This window comes from Danio aesculapii, chromosome 9, assembly GCF_903798145.1.
Source record: "Danio aesculapii chromosome 9, fDanAes4.1, whole genome shotgun sequence".
NCBI lineage: Eukaryota > Metazoa > Chordata > Actinopteri > Cypriniformes > Danionidae > Danio > Danio aesculapii.
The window spans coordinates 32,269,631-32,289,524 of record NC_079443.1 but is presented as its reverse complement, the minus strand read 5'-3'; the positions used below and the strand labels follow the sequence as shown (position 1 = coordinate 32,289,524).

Genomic DNA, 19,894 nt, shown 5'->3' with positions numbered 1-19,894 from the left:
TTCAGCTCATTATCAAAGAGCTGTGCTGGATTATCCCAAAATACGAAGTTTATTTCAGGAAATCACAAATTTTTTTTTCTTACATTGCTTTTGAGACACACATTCACGCATGTAAACAAAGCGCTAACTCTAGTACTACTCTAATACATTGTATTGCCCATAGTAAATCCACACCCTGATGAAGCTGGAAGAAAGAGAAGTCATTGGAACAGAATTTTTGGATCTTGGACCTTCATATGCTAAACCACTCTAGTTACATGGAATGTTATTACAATGTTTAAGCTCCTTTTCTGGAATTTGAACTAGTTTGGAAAAAGTCAGGAAAGTGGGTGTGTCTAGCTCTGTTTAAGTGGGAGTGTCGGGGAAAGGAAAGAGGGAAGGTTTTGCATAAAAGTTTCTGTTTGGGCACGCGCTGATTTTCACAGAAGGAAAACAAACACACAGACGCAGGGAAGAAAGACAGTGACTGTGTTTACATGGACATCAGTAATCGAATTATTTGCCAAATTATTATTTTGTCAACTTTACATTTGGCACTTTCACTTTCATTCAGGAACATTTCTAGCATGCTCCCTGTGACAAACGAGATATTGGATGCAAGGAACTGCTGGAAGAGTGTAGTTTTAATGGAATGTTTGATACCGCCCGGTGAATGAAAGAAAAAAAAAAAAACCTCAGCAATTCTCAGCAACTTGGATGCACTCGGTAGGTAACAGGACAGGACAATCAACACCAACTGGAGCAGCGTCTTTTTTAAAAGGAGAATCCAGATTTTACCATTTCCAGATGTGAAAAGCTCTCAAAAAGTTCCTTACAAACGCATTTCTGCCGTGTGCACTGTAGTCCACATCTTAGTCCAGCTGCACTCTCATAGTGGGAAATGAAAACAAAACCTTCGTTGCAGCACATCTATAAACAAAACAATGACGACCTGTGTCTCCAAGCAACTCTTGTTCTTTCACTTGTTTTGGCAACACAACGTGGCGTCTCTCTGCCATCTGAACACTGTAACAGGTAAAAACGGTCTTCGAAACTATCATGCATATTAATGAAGTTGCTCCTCATTCACAGTACAGCGCGCTAATTGGTTTTAACCAAGTCTTTCTTATGAATTAATGCTGAATGCTGAAAGACGTCACAATCTACTGGTCATTACAGACATCCAAGCTGGAATATCACACAAGGATCTAATCCTGATCCCAAGGTTTCCATATCCTGGACCGGGCCGTATCCCGAGCAGCTACTGTGGTGGTCATGGAGGAGAGGAATATGAGACTGATTTCTGTGACGCTCAGGGACAGACGAGTCTTCGCTGAGGCCAGCTTCCAGCCTCCGCCGCTGAGACTGCAGCTCTGCACAAGACGTTTGTCCAGCGGAGAAATTAAAATTGCCGTGCCTAACTGAGTCTGGTTTCTCTCAAGGTTTTTTTTCTTCACTTTCGCCAATTAGTGAAGTTTTTTTTCCCTCTCCGCTGTTGCCACTGGCTTGCATGGTTCGGAATCTGTAGAGCTGCGCATCGTTGGATTTGCTCTTCAGTGTTTGGACTCTCAGTAGTGATTTTTAAACCACACTGAACTGAGCTAAACTGAACTGAACTTAAACACTACAAACTGAACTACACTGTTCCAATTTACTATGATCTTTTATGTAAAGCTGCTTTGACACAATCTACATTGTATAAGCGCTATACAAATAAAGGTGAATTGAATTTAACTAATCAGCGTGACGCAGATTCAAAAATTTTCCTCAAACCGGAAGAAATGTGTTTGTGTTCTAAATATGAACAAGGTCTCAAAACAAAAACAAAATCAAAGTAATGGTAAAGCTTTATTTTGATGGTCCATTTGAGTATTAGTAGACTGTCTGCTTAAAATCACAAAACAAGAGTTGTCCACAAACAAACAAAAAAAAATGCTCAAGCATAACTGATATTTCTCCTCGTTGCTCTAAACATAACACAGTGAATGCTATGTGAACCAGGAATATGTTATTTTTTCACTTTGGATAAAAACAAGCAAATTACAAAAGTGAACAAGCTTAAAATACTGTCAAAGATGTCCCAAGTGTGACCAAGTCTTTGAAACAGCACAAAACATGTCCAGCATTAGTAGATACTTTCTTTAAATCTTTTCCCCCACTTAGCTGTGATAAAGAAATTAGTGGGTGTTGGAAAACATTGGGATCCATCACCTTTATTTCAGGGGTCACTGTTTGGGCTGTCTGTCAAACTTTTTCCCACTCAAGCAGGAATAGCCTCTGGCTATATCAATCATCTTTATTAACATGACTTAAAAACCTTTGTTAGCTGATTCCTTTCCACCAGTTCTCCTTTTAGCTCCTGCTCCAATCACGATTTCATGGAGAGGTAAACAGGGCCAATTGGCTGGCTGTGTGGGCGGGTCGAGAATGCTTTTAACCTGCAGCATCTGCTGAAGTCCTGCTGTTTGCTCAGTGTGAAGTGGGCACCTTGTTTCAAGTGAATGTGATAGGGGGGCATTTTTGCCTTTATTGGCACATAATGGGACGGAAATGTGCTTGTTTTAAGCATTGCATTTAGGTAGCTTTCTTTGGAGTGATTAAAGATCAGCACCTGGCTAAAAGAGAGCTTTAATTGATGGGGATTTTGTGATTATGTCTCACAGAGTCAGGTGTTGGATGAAGAATAAAGGTTGGTACCTTCTTGTTGAGGGCGACTCCATCCTCGCAGTCGAGAACGGCGCAGTCCACATCCAATGAAGCCAGTTTTTGGAGTTTTCTCTCATCGTTGCCTGGAACGTACAACACGGCACGGCGTGGTATGTATTTCAGAGTGGTGCCAGAAGCATGGTGGGAACGCTGGCTAGACTGACACCCAGGAACCGCAGACAAAAGCACACGACTTATCCCCCTGAGAAAATACAAGCTTTTTACTATAGATTTTTCATTAAGGGTCAATGACATTCAATAAAACAATTCATTATAATTAAAAGAACAAAGGTCTAATTAAAATAATAATATTCATGAATAAATTATATTAAGTATTAGTTTTATTCCATAAATGTTTGATAATACGTCTTCAAAAAGTCAACCAAAAATACTGATTTAGGGCAGAAAACCTGTCTTAAAGAAAAGGCATCTGAAAACATGACATTTTTATGACCAATTTTCATTTTATGATTTCAGAAATGTCTTCAGTATTAGAAAAATGTTAAAACTAATACTTTAAAACAATACAAAACCAATTCAACATATCTAAGAATGTGTTACACTACATTTAAAAATTGCAACTTGTGTAAAATGTTCCTTTTGTAGTTATCCACTTGTTTGCTGATCTCTCTTTATGCCTTCACACATGTACCAAATCTCTAGCTAATCTCAAGTACTTAGCCTGAACTTCAATTTCCCTTCCAAATCTTTACAAACTAATGAAACAAGGTTTGTTTTCCTTTCAGTCCTCTAATGGATAAGCACTGCTGACCTGAGGCTGTTATCTCTGACAACATCAGAGCAAACGCTTCTTCTCTAATGCTAATTCACAATGGCTTAGCAAGCACAGCTGAATAAATCTATTTAGGGCCAAGCCAGTATGATGTGAAAGAGACTTGGGAGAGATTACATACCCCAGCACTAAAACAAGTCCACAAATCTGTCTGGTAAATGACTTCTAGAATCTGTCAGCTTTCTGTTCCCCAGCGTCAAGGCTAATAGAGGTGCGCGTTTATGGCTTAATTTCCTTCAAACACATTTTATCACACACTAATAACCACTGTTATGGCTCAGACACGTTTTAATTGTTTTTTCGCTATGTCGGGGTGTTCAAACAATTAGCGTTAATAAATGCGCCAAATAATTGGTATCACATACAACTAATTACAGCAGGGAACAGTCTTCGCCTGTCGGTTCCTTGCGATTGCACATGAAGGGACGGTATTAGTTGACTGTATTCCTTTCCGGCCTGACAAAAAGAAGGGGGGTAGCAGTGTGTTTTAAGGGGGAGTAAAAGGGTGAAGTATTCTCTTAGTCTTTGTTGTCAAAAGAAGCTAAAGTCACTTCAATAGCCACTTAATCCAATCCTTCACGCTTACAATTGCCCTCAAGAACCTAGCAAGCATATTCTCGACTGAGATGATGCAGCTATACCAGGCAATTAAAAGCAATTCAGGTAGTTATGGCTGCAAGCACTTTGTGGGCCTAAGTACATAGAGTCTCGGCAGGGATTCCCAACACTATAGTGTTCGGATTTGTTCAGTGGCAGTAGCTCAACAAGGGGAAGGTGGAGGCGGAGATATGCAAAACCACTCTCAATGTGGACAGAGAGCGAGGGGAGGAACTTGCTATTACTCAAGACCCTCAAACCTTACAGTGCCCGGATTGGCGATAAAGAATACAAACAGCGAAATTGGATAGAACAATCGCAAGGGAGGTAGAGGGCATTATGCATGTACGTTTGCAGGGGGCTGGCGAAGTAAACGGGTAGAGCGAAAGGGGGAGGGAGGATCCAAATTAAATCTTCTACATTCAATGCATACTGCTGCAGGGTGAAAATGTTAAAAAGCCATTTTAAGTGGGCACTTGAAAAAGAAATAAATTATCGTGTAAGTAGGAGGCTTACAAAATGATGGCACTCGTAATTAAAGAATAGATTTCATAAAGGAGCAAGGAAAAAAATTAAGAAAAACTCCATGGGGGAAGCGAGGGCTTTCCTTGATGGATCTTTATCAGAGAGAGAAAGGGAGCCCGAGCAGATCGCTTGACGGAGGTACAAGAGGTCTAATAGAGAAACGCCATTCAGCGCTACTCTCCCTTTATGCCTTTTTAAACACAGTAGGGGTTTCACTTTGCTGCAACCTAGCTGCCACGGGGGAAAAAGAGGAGTTTGCTTTGTTTAGTTGTTACTCTCTCTTTTATGTTTGAAGGAGATAGAGGAACGAAAGACAAGTCGGTAAATTCAGGAAGGGTTTTTTGCTGTTCTCCGAGGGTGGCGTTTTAAAAAGCAGGCGTCTGGCCTCTCACGCGAGAGAGCGTGATGATGTGTGTGCAGCAGGGGAGGATGCTGGCTGCGCGTTCGTGTGCTGTAGACACGCACACGTCCATGTCATGGTCAAATTAATACATAAACAATAATCAAGCTTCTAATAAAAGATTTCATACTGACAAAATAAACCATTTATCATGGTGACGGAAAAAACAATATTTAAACATTATTGTGTACCTCACACTCTTATTCATTTAACAGTATGTATAATTTAATAGTTAACATAAGATGAAAGTCTGCAGTTAATTTATCCACCCTTAGGCCATCCAAGAAGTAGGTGACCTTTTTTTTGCTTCTGTAGAACATTAAACAAAATTTTTTGCTGAGACTGTGGTCCTTTGTATTTCATACTTCATGTAATTCATTCACGCAAGTCAATGGCTATCATTTAATACAATTAATATGTGTTGCTCCTGAAAATAAATGTCTTATGAAGCAAATCATAAGTCTATGCAAGAAACTAAAAATTATTTAATAAAATAATACTCTTAATCCATGGGAAAAGGAAACAAAAATCAGGCTGTGTAGAGTGAGCTTTCTAATTAACAGGGTTTCTACAGGATTCATCAAGTCAAATTTAAGACTAAGACCTTTTTAAGACCACAACGAATGATACCGATTTAATAAATACAAGCAAACAAGTCAGTTCCCATGAGTTGGATGGTGCACGTGCTGTACTGTTTCTTATGCTGAATGCTGCAACCTACATAAAGTCAGATTACATTTGTATCGGACTTCTGGTAAGATGGCGGAGTAAGAAGTCGCAAGTTTCTGCTCTGAATATTACTTTCAATCATTTTGATTAATCGGAGCTCTCTATACGCATTAAGCGCATCTGAAATTTTGTACAAGACTAATAAGCCATTGTGAAAGTGCTTATAACCTAATATGCCAAGAGGTAATACAAAAAAGAACACTGAAATAACTAAGGAGAATAACGTGTAATGGCGGCTTTGACACAGGGAGATGACATTCGCAAGCTTCTCGGGAGGCGTTAGATCAGAGGTCACAGCGCTCAGAGTGGAGATTCTTTCCAAGCTAAAAACGTCAATTTCAGCTGTGAAAGCGTCGCTGGAAACCCAGGAGGAAAAAACTGAAAGATGTCAAGGAATCATTAACTGATGTAGATGCCTGCGTCACTTCTTTGGAATCTGCATGCGCAGCTTTGACCAAAGACAACGAACAAATCAAAATGAAACTCAATGACTTTGAGTGCTCAGGAATGCCAATTATTCTCACGTTGTTCCTTCTTGAGCGATTTTTCTGAGGGCACGCGTCCAACCGCATTTATTGAAGAACTCTGTTTAAAGTATTCAGGAAGGAGCGGTTTCCCAAGCCCCTGGTGGTGGACAAAGCGCATCGCTCCCTGGCTCCCATTCTAAAGATTACATTTGTATCCACAATCCCAGAAGACTGACAGATTCCCATGCCATTCTCATACTTCATCAGAAATGTGATCAGAAAGAAGGTTGTAAATACAAGTTAACATTTATGTAAATATTGTCCCGTTTGTTACACAGATTATTTGTTTCACTTTACAAGACCTCAGATTTATCACAATTTTCCATGGGCATCAGTAAATATAAGAATGTTCAAACAAAAATAAAACCTTTGATTGTTTAGTCAACCTAATGAGTTTCTAAACTTGTCTGACTTTTGTTAAGCATAAATGATAAAGTGTCAATTTACTTTAAACAATTTTGGCATACTCAAGAAAAAAGGATGTAACAATGAACCAACTGAAAATCCATTTAGCTTAAATGAATAAATCTGATCGGAACAGGGTGTTTTAAGATAAGTTTTTCTAAACCATTTAATTTTGTATTTTCTGCTAATCTGCCACTTAAAGAACAAATGAAATCAAAACTAACCATATGATTTTGTTAGATCACATTGCCAGTTTTGTGGTGAACAGAAATGGAGGAGACAGGAGGAGTCTGTTAGGTCGTAATAACTCTTCTAAAACCCATTTCCCGATCTTTCTGAATGAAACGCCTACTTCACTACATCCAATCAGCTTGCAGCAGAAAAACAAGCCACGCCTACTGTTTTCTCAATTAGCATTCTGTTTCTTTAGTAACTGCATCCCGAAAAAAAAAACGGTTGCAGCTTCAGAAGTTCATAAGTGGAGTTCTGCTTTGTTTACAGCAGTAAACTGGTATACATTACATTATTGCTGTTCATTGTAGGTCAATAGTTTCACAAAACTAAAGTCAGATCATTCCGTTTAGCTTTAATTCTTCAAAACTCCTTCGGTTTAGTCTCTTTATTCATCAGGGGTTGCCACTGTGGGATGAATCGCCAACTTATCTAGCATATGTTTTACACAGCGGATGCTCTTCCAGCTGCAACCCAGTACTGAGAAACACCCACACACTCTCACATTCACACACATACACTACAGCCGATTTAGTTTATTTAATTCACCTATACCGCATGTCTTTGGACTGTGGGGGAAACTGGAGCACCTGTAGGAAACCCACGTGAACACGCAAACTCCACACAGAAACGCCAACTGACCCAGCCAAGGCTCGAACCAGCGACAACAGCTAATTAATCTAATTTTGCTCTCAATTTTTGAAAAAAAAAATAAAAAATATTTAATCGAATTGCGAGATTAGAGAGTCATTACAAAAAAATTTTTGGGTAATCTTTAGGAATCTTTTTACACTTAGTAATTTTTGCTTTAAGTTTTTTTTATTATATTGCTCTGCAATATGTATTAAAATTATGCAAATTACAGTTGCAAAAAAGACAAACAAAAACAAATTCTCATGCACAAATACAATACAAACTGGGTGTAATCGAAAACACTATTAAATTAGATTCAGTGGTTCAAAGTCCACTTAGCACGTTTCAAATCCATTCCATTTTTAGGAGTCTTTATTCAGCACAGACTAGATTAGATTAGATTCAACTTTATTGTCATTACACATGTACAAGTACAAGGCAACGAAATGCAGTTTAGGTCTAACCAGCAGTGCAATAGCAGCAAGTGCGGGATACAGGTATAAGTTATAAAGTGCAGTTATAGAAAAACTATGGTGATATTTACAGATGGATGTACTATCAACATTATATACAGGTTGTATTAGCTATAAACAGAGATTTGCATAAATGAATATATGTACAGGATACTATTAATGATCAGGAGTGGCAGATAGATAAACATAATTACAAATTACAAATGTCCATGTGCTGTGGGTATGTACAGTTCAAGTAAATGAATCAGTGCAATGAATATGTGCAAACTTTAAATGTGCAAATGTTAAATAGTGCAGTGATTGTGAGGAGTATAAGTTAGAGGAGTGTGGGGGGTGTATTGGGGGGGCAAAAGAGTCAGTGAGGGGCAGAGTTCAAAAGGGAGACAGCTCTGGGGAAAAAGCTGTTCCTCAGTCTGCTGGTTTTTGTCCGGGGGAGCCTGAAGCGCCTGCCGGAAGGCAGGAGAGAGAACAGTCTGTGAGCAGGGTGAGAGGTGTCCTTAAGAATACTGCGTGCTCGGCGCAGACAGTGTTTCTTCTGGATGTCCTCAATGGCTGGCAGTGTAGTCCCTGTGATGCGTTGGGCAGTTTTCACCACCCGCTGCAGTTCCTTGCGCTCAGCAACAGAGCAGCTTCCATACCAGACTGTGACGCAGTTGGTCAGGATGCTTTCTATTGTGCAGCGGTAGAAGTTCACCAGGACGGCTGATGAAAGCTGGTTCTTCTTAAGTTGCCTCAAGAAGAATAGGCGCTGATGAGCCTTCTTGACCAGGCTGGAGGTGTTGGTGGTCCAGGAAAGGTCCTTTGAGATGTGGGTCCCCAGGAACTTGAAGGATGAGACAGGCTCAACGGCCATCCCATTAATGTGGATGGGATCATGCGAGCCTGTTCGTCCCTTCCTGAAGTCCACAATGAGCTCCTTGGTCTTATTGGTGTTAAGGAGCAGATTATTGTCGGTGCACCAAGTGGCCAGATGCTGTATCTCCTCCCTGTAGGCAGTCTCATCATTATTGCTGATTAGACCAATCACTGTGGTGTCATCTGCAAATTTGATGATGGTGTTGGATCTGTTCACAGGCCTACAGTCGATGGTAAAAAGGGAGTAGAGGAAGGGGCTCAGCACGCAGCCCTGTGGTACACCAGTGTTGAGTGTGACGGTGGTGGAGCAGATGTGGCCTGATCTAACATTCTGAGGTCTGTTAGTCAGAAAGTCCATAACCCAGTTGCAGAGAGACGTGTCGATATCCAGGTCTCTGAGTTTGATCAGTAGCTTAGAGGGTATGACAGTGTTGAATGCTGAGCTGAAGTCAACAAACAGCATTCGTGCATAAGTGTTTTTATTGTCCAGGTGTGTGAGGACAGAGTGCAGTGCTATGGAGACGGCATCTTCTGTGCTCCTGTTGCCACGGTAGGCAAACTGATGTGGGTCCAGTGTGGATGGCAGAGAGTCTTTCAGATGTGCCAGGACCAACCGCTCGAAGCACTTCATGATGATGGGTGTGAGTGCTACAGGGCGGTAGTCATTCAGGCATGTTGGGCTGGAGTGTTTGGGCACCGGCACAATAGAGGTGGTTTTAAAGCATGTTGGCACAGTTGCTAGGTTAAGTGACAGGTTGAAAATGTCTGTGAACACCCCAGTGAGCTGTTCTAGACTATTACAATTCAATCTGACTTGGGACTTTAATTTTCAGGTGGAGGATGTGATTTAAAGAGACCAGCCCAAAAAAAAATAAAATAAAAAAAAATAATCCAGAGACACTCAGAAGCACAATCGACTCAACTAAATCACATCTGATCCTTATTAACTTTTTTAATTAAATGGCTGTTAACGCAAGGTTTTCACATAGGTTATAACAGATCACACTGACACCGCAATACTGAAACACTGCAAAAGTAATTAGTATTAGCTTATGCAGTAGCTTGCAATGTTGGCTTACTTAGCCATGAAAGTCATAAAACTTTGTGGCACACCACTCTCACATTATAAACCAACCAGAATCCTGTTTAACAATGGCTAATGAGATTTTTATACCAACTTTCAATACAGTCATTGGTTCACAAAAGTCACTGCAGGAAAATGAGCTTATCTCCCAGTGATTTATTTGATTACATGATTTGCCCACTTCTCATTTGGATCCGCACTTAGCTAAGAAAACCCTGAAATTAATAAGCATAATAGTAACTCAAGTGGCCAATATTAAGCATACAATAATTCACATAAAAAGAAACACAGACCATGGGCAATAAAAACGAGCAATAAATGTTATTATGGCACTATATGGCAGCTCTGGAACCATTTGGAGAGGGCCAACCTTCTCAACCAGATCCATACAGCGCTTCCGAGATACGCAATCTGGACCATTTTATTGTTACATCTGTCCAGCATTTTTCTCTGTCATTAAACTATGATATATGTTTTATAAGTTTGCCAAGCCCTGATGTGGACAACAATTTCTGCACTGCTCATTTTTCTGAACTTGAAAGACTATGATAACAGGGTGGTTAGCTTAACAGTTAGTGGATTTACTGGTGAGAGTTCTGAGGTTTTCTCCTTTTATATGCTTCTAGACAGGCCTGGTCCTCATTAAATGTAAGTCTGGCTTCCCTATATAAGAGGACCAAGAGTGAATACAGAAACCTCTGGACACTGATTTTGATTAGCTGTAGCTCCATTACTGTCCTACCAAACTGTACTGTTGTGTCTGAAAAAGAAATGTTGATCATTAACATTTGCTGTATGTTCTTTCTTAATCACTTATGTTCTTTTTTCCTCTTATAAACATGAGATTAGAACCTAAATAGGAGGTCTGAGAATACATGGGGTCGTATACCATCACTTTCAAAATGCCAACTTTCCAGGAGACGTGACGTGAAGATTTACTGTACAACTTTAACATCGACATAAGTAGCTATTATATTTCTCCTAATGATACTGTAAGCTAGACACACAAACTAAGAATGCTCTCGTTTAACCGCCCACTGTGTTCACTTTGGCTAAAACATAATGGTGACATTTTAAATAATAAGTGTGCCAGTCCTATGATGCAACTCGTATCTGCATTTTATGATAAAACAAAAAGAGCAACATTTCATCTTAACTTGTGCTGACAGAACAACCAATAGGCCAATTCTTCAGCAAAACCTCACTTTAAATGGGCTGTGAAATCAAAAGGTGGCAACAAAAATAAAATGGTCTTTTAGACAACACTGTAAAAAACACAGCCAGTCCAGACAAAATAAACAAGGATTTCTTTTCTGTTTTGTCTGTCTTCAAAAGTATCGAATTTCAGCCTTTGAGCTCCTGTGTTTCATGTATTTATAAACAGCCCTGGACACGGCACCATGGATAAATATGTTGTCCAATTTAACCCCCCCTTCCCCATCTCATATAAGCACTGTCAACTGCAGCTCTTTCAATATGCAGATTTCACAATTATTTCCAGCGTCTGGCAGCAACAGCAGTAGCTGTGTCTAAAATGCACAAAATTAAAGATTTGTGTTTCTACCCTGCGATAATCAGCATCTTTTTAATATGCAAACTATTTCCAGGAGCTGTCGTGTTTGGGTTTTTAAATTAAATTTAGGAATGGGTTGGGAGGGAGTGGATGTAACAGAAGGTTTTGAAAAAAAATAAATCAATGCTGTGATGCATAAACATGAAATTTCAGAAAGATGGTGGAGAACTAAATGGTCAAGCAGTCATCAATATTTATCCCATTTCCGGGCCTTGTTTTGCCCTCCCGCCTCCTGGCACCAGGCTAAAACAATCCCAATAAAAGCTGCTTCTCAGCATGGGATCAGCCTTGTTTTCCAGTTGGAAGACACAAGGTGCCAGTGTTAAAATATGTGGCCAAATTAACCATGGGGCACTGACGAAAGTCAGAGAAGAACAAAGTGAGACTTTCTTGCTTCTTTCTACCTCTTACATTCCTCCCTCCCATTCCAAGCGAACTGACACATCTGATCCTCTCATAACAGGATCAGCTGTTGGTTGGTGACCCTGGCAACAGTATCCCAGAAGTTGCATGTTCTCGGCTCCTCCATCGTTCCCCTTGCCGCTGTGTCATTAGAGTGGATTTTACGCCCTAATCTTCACAATGAGGGTGAAGTCATAGCAGTTATATGCACTGGCCTACGCGTCTACCTGTAATCCTTGTGGAAAAGGGTTCTCTCTCTTTCGCAAAGCTGCACACACACAATGGCTGACAAAGCGCAAACTCTAAGCTCTAATTCTTCTTAACACAAAGGCTCAGACTACAGACAGCTCATCTGTCAAGCATCAGAGTGTTTTTGTTTCCTGGACCAAAGACTCTTGACTGTCCGACTTTAGCATGAGGAACATCTATATCCAATTCACACACAAGTGTAAAATAAACGCTGACCTGTTGTTGAAAGTTATCTGTACCAAAAGAACTTCTGCAGGTGTGTGCACTAATAACAGCATAAAGACTAAAGTTTCAACTCACGCCAATGTGTGAAACCAGCCGCTTAATTCAATTCTCTTCCGCAGCAGGATCAACACTGAAAATGTTCCCATTAATTTTTCTTTACAAATAATTGAGAAGGCTCCTTCAAAAGGAGGGAGCAAGCAATGGGTGTGGGGAGGGCAACGGGGTTAGCTTTTAACTTAGCATTTTTATTGACTCCAGGAAAACAAAATAAGGGATCCTACTAAGAGTGTGCACTCGGCAATAGCCATTCAGGCCTTTGGAGCTCCATTGTAGCACTTTGAAGGGTTTGAAAGGAAACCCCACTGGTGAAAATCCAGTGGAACATCTCCACAACAGAGCACAACTGTTCCCTTCGGCTTGAATGGGAGGGACATAAAAGGGAAGATGGACTTCTGAGGTACAGCCAGAAACAAAGGCAACAAAAGTGCTGATCATGAGGGAAAGACACAACTCGTTGCGGCAGAGGAGCATGGAGAAAAGAAGCCTCAGACAATGGCACTCATGGCCAAGTGACACATTGAAGAACCGAAAAATTTACACAAGAGGTGCTTCCCTCCCGACTTTACAAAAAACCCACAAGGAACTGCTGGATGGCTGAGAGGCCAGAGTGCCCAGAAGGGGAGAAGCATGACCAAGTAAAAAAAAAAATACCAGACTGACAGCAAAGTGTAGCCAGAAAAAAGCACACAACAACAATAGTCAGGGGATCTTGTTTGTTTAGAGAAAGATGGGAATATACAGGAAGAAATGATAGAAAAACAGGGAGAAAGTTGCTCCTGTCTCTTTCGGCACTTTAAAAGGTGAATCCATGATGCATTCCCAGAGTGAGAGCTCTGTCACAGCGCCACTATTTCTGATGCTCCTCTCTGTTCTTTTCCAGGACTTTTGAAGTACCTCTTTATGCATCAACACAATTAGCTTTTAACCCCCGGAGAAACATTCATCCCCACCCACTCACCCATTCAACATGTGGATGACTCTTAAAGAGCAGATTGCCTTCATCTTGTCCTGATAAAAAGGCCCTAGTGACTCAAGACATAAATAAATAAGTCCCATCTATAATTATCATGCCCTCCACTAACATTTCCCCTGCTTATTCCCGACACTTTGTTGGAACAGAAAAGATTCTTTTACCAGAACCAGCGTGCGTTGTCCATTTTAATGGGTGGCAGGGATTCATTTACAGTTATATCGTGTCACCTCCAAGACTGAGAGCATCTGAGCACAAGCCGGCGAGGAGGAGTGGGGGGAGTGATTTGTTTGACATGTTTTTATAAAATCTCTCCAAACGATGGCCGCCTCCCCTTCGCACCAGATCATTTGCATGCTCCAACGCACAGCCCAAGCCTGAAAGATTAATGCTGATATGCATACAGAAAGAATGGATTTTGAGATATGCATAGCAGGGTTTGAAATGTTCTGCGCGTGCCTGTCCTTAGAACTTAAGATATGCAAATATAACTGCACTATCGGAAACTTATTAAAAAAAAACATCCATTCTAAAAGGGTAGTTTACCTAAATTTTAATATACTGTCACAATTTACCTACACTCAAGTCACTCCAAACCTGTATGCTTTCTTCTGTGAAACGCACACAAAATTATGCTGAAAAAATGTCTGTTTAAATATAATCCTGGAACCCAGTGATTTTTATCGCGTTGACAAACAAAAAAATGTTTGTTTGTTTTCAAAGAAAAGTCATGAAAGATTTGTAATGACATGAAAGTCAGTAAATGACAAAATATGTGTGAACTACCCATTTTAAGTTAGACAGTAACGTATGCCTTTTATAAACAACATAAAAGTAACCATTGTAAATCTGAGGAAGGAATCACACTTCAAAGACTTCAAAAAATAGAGAGAGAAACGAATCAATATTAAAATAAACCAAAGAGAACCAAAAATCGAAGGAATGTATTGTTGCCTGGCTTGACCGGATGCATGGTTACATTTATATTTAGTCATGATTAGAGGTATATTCATATTCATATCCTTAACTAGCTCATATCATGCACCAGTAACTACAAAATTAATCATCCCATCACTTATGCTTGGGATAAATTAAAATAAGATCTACCATTTTATCCTTGCTAATGACAGAAAGCATCTAACTTGCATTCCCAGGCAAAGTTGCTGTTGATCAAGGAGTGCTCTGCCCCACACAACCAAAGGGAGCCCTTTTTTAACCCATGACTTCTCCTTTCCCTTTCACTTTAGCTGATTAATGGATCAACGCTGTAATTGATTAGTGGCAAGGTGTGAATTTAACCAGAGTTCAGTGGCAATAATGGTCTCTCAACAATAGCAGCCGACGTAAAATGTAAAATGATAGCCTGCAGCCTGATGGCCATCAAAGGAGAGCAGCCCACATAAAGAGGCCAGCTATTCTCTGGAGCGCTGAATTTCTTTGGGCTCTTTTCTCTTGGTAATGCTGTCAGTTTAACTGACAGGAACCATTATGGACGGTGCTTGTCAGCTCACCTTCATAAAACAAGCTGTAAAACAGCAAATAACAGGCTTATATGGCTTCATTATCTGAGGCACTCTAAATCACAGTGGAGGCGCTGGGTTCTCGTGTGTGCGCGGGTGTGTGTGTCTGGGTGCATGTACCATCCCTTCAGTTCAACCCTCAACAGAGAGGGCAGACAGGGCGTTTTAAAAGACTAAAAAGAGGGAGAGGGAGAAGTTGAGAGGGTCAGCCTCTTCTGTAAGCGGTAATAAACCTCATCCTTTTCATCAGCCACAACGGCAAGAGAAACCCCTTGCATGTTCACCAGTCATTATCCAACACGTTATTAATTAGTCTACATCCCCTCGCATAGTTCTGAACCGAAGTGATCAGGGGCACCCAATGTTAAGATAAAAATGTACTCACAGTGGGACAACCACAGAGGAAAAGAGTGATAGAGAGATTGAGGGACAAAAAGAAAACCGCGAGGTTAATAAAAGTACTGCCTAAATGAAATTATTCAGGTAATGTGACAGAACTGTGTAGTCGAGGCACAGATGGAGACTGCATCTGGGAGTAGAAACCTTTTGCCACTGCAGCACACTTGATGAGCAATCGGTTTTATTTATTTCATGCAAATAGACCTAAGCCTTTCACTAACCTGACAGCAGGGGCTGCGAGGTGTTGGCCTGAGCATTTCTGATTGGTGCTTGGTGAGGTGTGCCGGGGGAAAGAATTATTGTAGCAAAATGTATTATTGCCACATAAAACATATTTCTTTATAAGATGAGTTAATACAATATTAGCATACTTGCTTGATGAGGTTCAACTAATGAGGTCAATCTATATATTATGCAGTACCTTAGATTGTCTTCCAGAACCAATAAAGCTTTTTCTGGCTTGTCAAGCATGTGGTTAAGCTTTTGTTTATTCTCATTGATCAATTAACCTAAATTAACACCACTTATCTTATAAAGTGATTGGTTTTCTTTGATCTTACACTTGATTCACACAGATTTACTTTTTTGACGTTTATCTCAATATTTTTTTGAGTTTTGGATGATTAGACATTAAATAAAGTGACAGAAATCTATCAAATATGACTTTAAATCGAAGGACAAAAATCTACCAAAAAAAAAAGCTTTATTTGTATTCCTAAAAATGTATGAAATTCTTTCAGGTTTTAACGATATGATGGGTTTCATTTTTGACCTCTTATTTCAACACAATCTAACTCCTGATTCATCATATATCTATGCTCGATCAGGACTCATACATGTCACTCTGATGCTCAGGGTAACCCTCTGGTGTTATTTTACAGCACGCAGAGTCCTCTGTAGCTTTAACCTTAAGGTTTAGAAACTTTTGGGGTCGATATGCTGATGTCTTCATTTCCCAAGTACTGTAGCTCAGAAGTTGCACATCACAAATTGAAATATTGCTGCAGAGAAAAGCGTCTTTTGTCAACTTTGAATGTCAAATGCTATTGGCTTTCACATCATGCTTAAATTCTGGAGTCTCTTTTTGAATCTGAGTATATCAGCGACTGGGAGCTGGATTGTTTACAACAATTAAAACCTCATGAATTATTCTGTTCTTCACATACGAAATTGTATGGCTTCAGAGGACTTGGAATGCAACAAGAATTGTTTACACTGCTTTTATATGGTTGTTTTTTTTTTGTTGTTGTTGCAATAAATACTCCATAATTACATGTGACTTCTATTGGCCTGCTGCTTACTTATGGTGTTAAGAAGTGGGTAGGTTTAGGGGTTAGGTGCTCCAAAATATTTATGGAAGTATGTTTAAAATTTCAAAAATTGATGCGGAAGGGGAACCCAGAGCGTCACAAAGCAATGTGAAGGGGTCCTGACTGAGCATCAATATGTGCTGTTACAGAAATGAGAATAAGTTGCTCATTTTGTGATGATCTAACCCCTAATACTTTTTGGGAGAACAAAAACAACAACAAAAAAAGCTTACTGTTAATTTTCCTGCAAAATGAGCTCTTTTGCTGAATCTATGTGACACTTCTATGTGGAGGTTTACAATAACATGTAAGAACATATCTCTTAATTTTTCTGACACCTTTGTTTAAAGTATTTCTAAGCTGAACACTACTAAACATCTTTTGTGAAATTTGGCCCAAATAAACCAATCTAGGGTAGAAATGAAATTGTAATTTTGCTAAGTGTGTAGGTCTGTTTTTTATTATTACAACAGCTTTGATTGATTAAATAATTGACTGAATTGTTCTTTCCTTATTTGATTAATTCGTTCTTGGCTTCCTGAGCCTTTCATTCATTTTTCCTTCCTTCTGTCATTTTCTCGCTTCGTAGCTTCATTCATTAGCAGTAATACATAACATTAATATATAATACAATGACAACAAAATGATTAGCAAAATGAATGCAGATAAAATGAGAAAATAATTGGAGGGGGCGAGCCAAATATGAGTACTTCTAAAGAGTCTACGTTTGCCTGAGACAATCAAATGCAGTAATTGTTTGGTAAACAGTGTGATTTGAGCAGTGTGGTTGGGATTGTTCGAGACACAGCAGTGAGTGAGGATGGAGAAAGAGAGAGGAGGAACAAGAGATCAGTGTGACTGTCTCTTTAAAACACAGGGAGGGACAGAGAGAGAGAGACTGTCACAGGTTGAGCAGGCTGACTGATTAGTGTTTGTTTTAAACAGCAGTGCTAAGATTGACGAGTCGCTGCCAGTAGCTCTGCATCCCTGACATTTTCACTCACTCCCACACACTCAAATGAACTACAAAAGACATTAGATGACAGAAATGACTTTGAAAGGAAAAAAAATACTTTGAAAAGGGACATTTCTAAAAGATTTTCTTAGAAAATGTGAGAATCAGCCTTACCACCATAATTCAAAGATGCTGTCAGTAGTTGCTGGGATATATCTACATATTTGCTACGGGTTATAAATGCCGTGTAGGATTTCCAGGATTGTTTTTGATTACTTCAAAAACCTCATCTCACCCTGACAGGCCATTTGTACACCTGGTATTAATACGCATCTTCAGTGACCAACCCCGAGTGGTGAGCTAGGGCATAGTAACATTTAAACACTTTGTTTCAATGCAGCATAGTATGAATACAGTGGGATGAGTTGTATGAAAGCTCACCAAAACAAAGTAATACGATAAAATGTTTCATTAAAAGTGGACAAACTCAAAACGTTTTAGACTTTGTTCACTCTAAACCCCTCCTTCAATGGATATCTACAGTATTATTTTCAAAATTAAGCAACATTTTTACATAAAACATAATGTGAATGCACTTCACCATGACCACAAACTAGGCTAAAGCCAAAAGTACTGTAAACTTTAATTAGTATGCATGTTGAGGTTCAATGTCCACAATATAATCAGAGGAGTATGTGCATGTGGACTGCTGGGTTTTGTAACCATGCATAATTTGTACAGGTTTGTGCAGGTTAAATGCACATACATGCATTTAATTTTTTGAGAGTGCATATACCGTATGTGCACTGGCAATTTTAGTTTTTGTAACTGCACATACTTTGTATATGAAGATGAACTAAAAATGAAGTCCATAAAATGGCAACCATTTCCTAGAGGCATCAATTCAGAAGTTAATCAAAGAAAAGCTGCATAAATGGAACAGATGTGAATGTTTACAAGCTACTGTGGCAATGGAAGCTTGTGTAGACAAGAGATTCTGTAAAGAGATTAGAAGTACCTTCCTTTGTACAACTTGAACATGAAAGAATACAAAGACATTTAAGTTGGTTTAAATGGCTAAGTATCAATCATGTCTGTAGTTCAAAATGTCCAAGATGAGTTACACTACATGTATAAGTCTTAATTAATATGTCGGTTTACTAATCTAGCACACATTTTGAAAATGTAGGTGTGCAATTAAGCATACAACCATGCACCCACGCAGTCTAGCCTGCACCCACACACAGGTGGCTCAACCAATCTAACCTATATGTCATGTCAAAGGAAGCACACACTCACACACACACACACACACACACACACACACACACACACACACACACACACACACACACACATTCACTCAGCCCCAGACAGGCGTTGCTTTGTCATACCTCTACTCTCGACAGGCCCTGCCGTCTCCACACCACGCTCAACTCTTCTGGCTGCACTCCAAAGCACCTCAAAAGCACGGCTCGCTCTGTCCCTCCGCCATATGGACAGATCTGAGCCCTTTGTAGTCATCTCTCTATGGAGGGCCTACCTGACTAAAGCCCAGCGGACTGCAACCTGCAGGGATGAGCACGCCGGCGCCAGAGATTGGCTCTTAAACACGGCGTAACACTTGCCATCTGACTGCCTAAACAATCTACACCCTTTGTACACACATCGACACCAGACGAACATAATGTGACTGCAGTAGAATACTCTAAAATAATTAGTTTTACGTTGTTCCAAATTTTAACCACTCCTTATATTTCAAATAAAAAATTAATTATCAAGTGTATGTTAAACAATTGTGCAATGAAAGCCCTTAATGGTGACAAAAAACATTGAACTAAAAACCTGTTAGAAGAAATATTATTGTCAATGGAATGTTCAGTGTTCTCTTCAAATAAAAAATAAATAAAAATCAGGAAAGTAGAGTGTCAAGCTTCTAAAAAGACATAAAGCATCATATAAACACCATAAATGTAATCCATATTGCAAATCTTCTGATTATTGTCGTTTTTTTCTATCTATAAAAAAAATCTTTCTATTCTATCTAGAAAAATATCCATAACCTTGACGCTACAACATGTGCAAAAGGGTTTTGGAGCGTCATCCTTTTTAAGAGATAAAATGTAGTGTAACTGCCACACAAACATATTGTATGGCCTACCAATATTTAAAATATAGCGCACAAGTTGCATGATCTACTTTACTGGATCTGTCTTGTACTTTCTGAATATCTCACACAATGTGCAAGTTCACTGAAAGGACAAAAGCAGTGTGAAGATACCTCTTTATTTGTT

At 39.5% G+C, this 19,894-nt stretch overlaps 1 protein-coding gene across 1 annotated transcript in view; it reads right to left on the bottom strand.

Moving 5' to 3' along the window:
• Positions 1-19,894, bottom strand: part of clybl (citrate lyase beta like) — a 100,849-nt gene that overhangs the window by 50,245 nt on the left and 30,710 nt on the right. The window contains exon 2 of the mRNA XM_056465450.1: positions 2,677-2,887. Coding sequence (XP_056321425.1) covers positions 2,677-2,887 — 211 coding nt within the window. The remainder of the gene's footprint in view (positions 1-2,676; positions 2,888-19,894) is intronic.